At 46.5% G+C, this 6,000-nt stretch overlaps 1 protein-coding gene across 2 annotated transcripts in view; it reads left to right on the forward strand.

Moving 5' to 3' along the window:
- The window catches only part of MTOR (mechanistic target of rapamycin kinase), a 118,810-nt gene extending 114,350 nt beyond the window's left edge, over positions 1–4,460 (forward strand). For both annotated transcript variants that reach the window (XM_061184971.1, XM_061184970.1), the window contains exons 55-58: positions 45–125; positions 402–482; positions 2,706–2,811; positions 3,506–4,460. In XM_061184971.1, coding sequence (XP_061040954.1) covers positions 45–125; positions 402–482; positions 2,706–2,811; positions 3,506–3,521 — 284 coding nt within the window. In that variant the 3' untranslated portion in view covers positions 3,522–4,460. The remainder of the gene's footprint in view (positions 1–44; positions 126–401; positions 483–2,705; positions 2,812–3,505) is intronic.
- The last annotated feature ends 1,540 nt before the right edge of the window (positions 4,461–6,000 follow it).

Below are 6,000 nucleotides of genomic sequence, written 5' to 3' on the forward strand. Positions count from 1 at the left end.
TCTTGGTGTTTGAATTTTCTGCTAACTGATTTTTTTCCTCCTAGAAATTTTGGATGGTGTGGAACTTGGGGAACCAGCCCATAAGAAAACGGGGACCACAGTGCCAGAATCTATTCATTCTTTCAGTAAGTCCAGCCTCTGAGGAATTGCACCAGTGACTAGCTCATTAAGAAAATAGCAGCTGTGTGCACCATGATGAGGGTCAGTAAGAGGAAGCAACAAAACTGCCTTTGAGCAGAAAAGATCCTGTGAATTTCTCATTATATTCTGAGGACAAAGATAGACAAAGAAGAAGAATTACTCAACATTTACAAAGTGAATATTTGAGAAAAACAGGGGCATCCATTGAACCTGTTGTGATGATCCAGTCTTACTGTTATTTCTACTTTTGTGTATTCCAGTTGGAGACGGTTTGGTGAAACCAGAGGCCCTAAATAAGAAAGCTATTCAAATTATTAACAGAGTTCGAGATAAGCTCACTGGTGAGTGTGTGTATGTGTTTACTTGAAAGGGACATAAAATCTCCTTTAGTGGGTGGTTGGCCCAGTTTCCAGTGGTGTTGGTGCCTAAACTTTGACCCTATGCTGCTAATGGGAGTGTCTCTGAGGCCATCGGTTAAGGACCCTCTCTGATTCTCTAATGACCAATAAACTTTCTTTAAGTAATGTTGTTAACCTTGTTTTAACAGTGAAGTTTAACAGTAAAGTTCTGTTGGGTCCAGAGTCAGCCAAATTCAGGAAAAACTTTTTTTATTATCATGGCTTGATATTAGAGCAAATCTGACCACTTGATTCATTGCCCATCTGTACTCAGGTAGCTGTTAAGGAGTGGAGAACGTGGAAGGGGAGAAACACATACTTTTGAACAGGAGACATGCCACATTAACCAGATGGTGTGACTTGGGGGTGGGAGGCGGGGAGGCCAAAGACCCCTCAGCAGGTGGTGAGGATGAACTGAGACGTGGGAGGCCCAGCACTGAGCATAGGGCCTGGCACATAAGCTTTGTCGTCAAGGCACATTGGTTTATTGAGCGCCCACAAGTGCTAGATGCTGAAGAAATGGTGTTGGTAAAAACAGGCAGCTTCCCTGCCTTCGTGGGGCTTAGAATCCAAAGAGGAATACTGTTGTGAGTGGAAGAGAGAGACTGGGGCTATGATGCCAATAACAGGGAATTTAAGTTCAGGAGTTCAGGACAAGCTTTCCTCAGCAAACTACCCATGAGCTTAAAATCTGAAAGAGGAGTTGATTAGGGCAGATTGTTCCAGGTAAAGGAAACAGCGTGTGCAAAGGCCCTGGGGTAGGAGGGAGTATAGCAAGAAAAAAGGTCCGAAAGCCTGCCAGTCTTAACTGCCCCAGAGAAGGGTGGGAGGAGCACAATGCAAAATGTTTTGACTCTGGGTAGGCCAGGGCCAGATCATACAGGACCTTATATTTTTATCCTATGTCTTATGGGCAGTGGGAAACCACTGAAAGGTTTTAAGGGGTTGGGGGGCCTGGGCAGGTTTGCATTGTGAAATCCTGCCTGCTCTGGCTACGGGAGGAGCAGGGGCTAAGGGGAGGAAGCAGTTGCCACAGTCATGCAGGCTGGACAGTTGATTAGACAAGGGCGGCAGCGGAGGTGGATTCAATAGCCGTTTAGAAGGTAAAAGCCAAAGGATTGATGATGGGGCATGAGGGGCGGGGCGGGATCAAGCGTGGCTCCAAGTCTCTGGTGACCTTCTGAGAGCTGTGATGAGCCTGACAGCCAGACTAAAGCAACTGAAGAGAATGTGAAGTGAGAGGGAGAAGCGAGGGAGCGGAGACAAGTGTGAAAACTCTTGAGAAGTTTGGCTGTGCAGGGAGGAGAGAGGATGAAGCTGGAGAAGGAGCAGTTGGAGAGGCTTTTTTTTCCTTCAGTAGGAGAGGAACGTGTTTACAAAAAAAGCGAGAACGTGATGGGGAGAGTTTGACGATATGAGTGAGAGGCAGGAGAGTCGATGTAAGGCTCCTAAGAAGGCAGCAGGCGGTGGAGCAAAGTGCAGGTGATCTCGGCCTTAAAGGGGAGGAGGGACAGCTCTGTGGGGTAACAGGAAGGAAGGAGAGGAAGCCAGGACCTTGAACACTGCCCGACACACTGTGCATTTAGCGAGTCCATTACATCGTTGAGGGGGAGATGAGGGCACTGATGAGGGTGAGGAGCCAGAGGAGAGGTGTGGACGTTCAGGAGAGTAGAGGGCTTGGAGTGGCCCTTGCGGAGATGGGAAGGCACGTTGCCCGAGAAGCAGCACAAGCCAGCCAGGCAGCGCTGAGCGCGCGAGTGAGGTGGGAGAGTATGAATGTGTGGTGAAAGCAGGTGGCCCTGCGGGAGGAAAGACTCGAAGGGGAGGCTAGAAGGATCGAAAAGAACCGGGTTCCTCGGCCACTTGCCCAACTCAGGGATGATTATGGCCTAGAGGAAGGAGTCTTCATAAGCCCATCGGCCAGATCTTCGCCACTCCTGAACTCAGCCGACCGTAGCACTTTACCCTCCAGGACCGAGTGTGTATTAAGAGGAGACTGGTGTTTATCCAAGTCACGTGGAGGAGAATTTAAAATCCAACTATTGTCTAGCCTTTATATTCATGTATGAGGAGGAACTGATTTGGGCTGCAGGGACAGTTAAGCCAAACAGGGGGCAAGGAGGGATAACCGGGTGCAGACTAGATGCTTTGTTTCTCCTGTCCTAGGTCGGGACTTCTCTCACGATGAAACGCTGGATGTCCCAACACAAGTTGAGCTGCTCATCAAACAGGCAACATCCCATGAAAACCTCTGCCAGTGCTACATCGGGTGGTGAGTGGCCTGTCAAAGCACCTGTTCAGATAAGCAGTCAGGACCCCACCCTGTGCCCCAAACCCAGAGTCACAGAAAAAGATTTGGGTGGGGGGGGGCAGTATCCATAAAGGGAAATCGTGTTTCAAATCTCTTTAAAAAAAAGTTTGTATTTGCTGTGTGTGCTCATTGTTCCAAAAAGGAGAAAATGGAGAAACGCAGATGTGTATTTGGAAGGCAAACACCAAAATAAATTAAAATTACATTTTATAGTGGTTTAGAAGAATAGGTGAGGCCCCCTTATTTGGGGGGTGGGGAGGTTCTTTGGGGATTTTTGCTGTCAATTCAGAGATACTGGAAGGGCAGGAGAAGAAGCCAAAGCAGAGACAGAGAGAAGGAAATGAAAAGACAAATTTATCATCCAGGATTGTAACCTCAAGGACCACTCTGGGGTCTGCTTTGATTAATCGCCCGAGGCATGCTTGAAGGTAGAAACTTGAGAGAGAGGGTGGCAGGGAGGCGTCCTTCTGGGACCACAGCAGGCGTCAGCCCCGGACTGGAAATGATGAACGTGTCCTGCACAATGAGTTGTGAAAGGTCTCAGGGAACGCCCCAGGGGCTGTCAGACCTTGCTCTTCCCATGTTCGGTGTATCCACGTAAAGCTTTGAAGAAGCCCAAATTATTAAAATGCTCCTTTTCTCTCTGTCTTCTTAGGTGTCCTTTCTGGTAACTGGAGGCCCAGACATGCCCACAGCATTTCTCTTGAGGCTTTTGTACTTTGGTATATGCTTCCACTAAACTGAAGCCATGGTCAGAAAGTTCAGCTCTGTTAAATATTTTGAAATGTAAATGAAAAGAACTACTGTATATTAAAAGTTGGTTTGAACCAACTTTCTAGCTGCTGTTGAATATATTGAAGAATATATTGTCAGAAACACAAGGCTTGATTTGGTTCCCAGGACAGTAAACGCAGTAATACTACAGAAATCAAGCCATTGATTTTGGGGAACAGAAGATTTCATAACTTTAGAAATACGGGTTTTGACTTAACTCACAGAAGAACTCATAAGCGTTTGCTGACAGGAGAATGGCCTAGTCGATCCTCTCAACATGGACACAGCAAACTCAGCACAGTCATGAAGCCTCAGGTGCTGGAGGACACGGATTAGGGTTCTGAACTGTAAGGAAGCATGAGAAGCTGACTTTGTCACCTGCGCCCATCTCATTACCTCACTGGTCCGTGGACGGCAGCAACAACTTTTGCAAGATGGGCCGAAATGGGTGGGAAAGGTCCGTCTCCTGCCTCACCCGTGATGCTGCACCGTACACACTTCAAGACCGGAGCCACTCGGAGGGGAGTTTCTTCAGATCGCCGGGCGGCCTCGGCTGAGCAGATACACGCAGCGGATCACAGAGCAGTAGGAGGCCCACGCTGGCCTCCCCCAGCATGGTTCTGGGATGTTTTCAGTGAGGTCTGAATGCTCTGTGTTTAGAGCAAGGCCTTGGAATACAGGAATGCTGTCATGGAGGTGCTGACACAGAGAGGGAAGGTCTAGTACATGTTGGGAATTAGGAGCAAAAGAAATATTAAACTAAATGCACAAAATATAAAGTGTAGCCATGTCTAGACACCATGTTGTATCTGAATAATTTTTGTGCCAATAAATGACATCAGAATTTTAAAAACATGTATATGAGTGGCTTTTTATTCCTACTTATTAGTTCATAAAGGAAGCAGTTACTCCTTCAACATTCATTAACACTGAGTACTGGGGCTGTGCAGGACAAGGGTCTACATGACGTGGTCTCCATCCTTGGCTTGTTCACGGGCCGGACGAGGCAGAGCCGGCATCTCAGGAGCGGACTGATAAAGCCAGCCGGCTGCGTGGTGAGGAGAGCCACGTGCAGGGCGCTAGCCTTGGGTAGGGCCACTGATTCCACTGGGCGAACCAGGAAAGCCTCACAGAAAGGCGGGACACTTGCCAAGGGTCTTAAGGGAGGAGCGGGGGTTTGTCAGATGAAGCAAGTGAGGGCGTTCTCAGCAGAAGTATGAAAGCACAGTATCGTGCAGAAATGGCAAGTGTTAACTTGAACCATATTAGATTGTAGATATTTGGCCATTTTTATACGTGAAACAGCAGTTTCACACACTTGGACCTCATGGTTTAGCATGTCTGGCTCAGTGGTCAGTGGGAAATAAAAGGAATAATAGGAAAAAGAATAATAGGAACTAAAAGGAGGCTAGAAAGCAGAACCAGGCCAGACTGGCCTGCCTCACAGTTCAGCGGCAAGGAGTTTGAACCTGATGCTGTGGACGACAGGGAGGGAACCACGTGAAGTTTTAAAACAGAGAAATAGAACCTAAGTAGTGTTTTTAAGAGAAACTGGTATCAAACAGGTGGAAAGAAAATTAAAAGCTGTAAGGCCTAGTAAAACTGTTGGAGTAATGGAGAGGAGGGAACTTGAATATGGAACTGGCAAGTACTAGATACAGGTTCCTCTGAAGAGAAAGCATGCCTACAGAGTTCTTCCAAAGAATATTGTTTTTAGTTGTTGAACTAAATCTCTTGTTCTAAATTCCTGTGGGCCATAGCTACCCAGTAAGAAATACTGAATCATAAAAGCTATTTAAGGAACTTGTAAAATGGACCTAGAGATTATCATACTAAGTGAAGTAAGTCAGAAAGAGACAAATACCATATGATATTACTTAGATGTGGAATCTAAAGTACAACACAGGGACTTCCCTGGTGGTCCAGTGGGTAAGACTCCAAGCTCCCAATGCAGGGGGCCCGGGTTCCATGCCTGGTCGGGGAACTAGATCCCGCATGCATGCCGCAACTGAGTCCGCACGCCGCAATGAAGATCCCAAGTGCCACAACTAAGACCCGGCACAGCCAAAAATAAATAAATAAATATTTAAAAAATAAAATACAACACAAACGAACATATCTACAAAACTGACACAGACTCACAGACTCACTCTGTTCATAGAGAAAAGACTTGTTTGCCAAGGGGGAGGAGAGGTGGGAGAGCGAAGGATTGGGAGTTTGGGATTAACAGATGCAAACTATTATATATAGAATGGATAAACAACAAGGTCCTACTGTATAGCATGGGGAACTATATTCAATAACCTGTGATAAACCATAATGGAAAAGAATATTAAAATGTATATATATATGTATAACTAAATCACTGCTGTACAG

The sequence above is a fragment of the Eubalaena glacialis genome, chromosome 3 (assembly GCF_028564815.1).
Source record: "Eubalaena glacialis isolate mEubGla1 chromosome 3, mEubGla1.1.hap2.+ XY, whole genome shotgun sequence".
NCBI lineage: Eukaryota > Metazoa > Chordata > Mammalia > Artiodactyla > Balaenidae > Eubalaena > Eubalaena glacialis.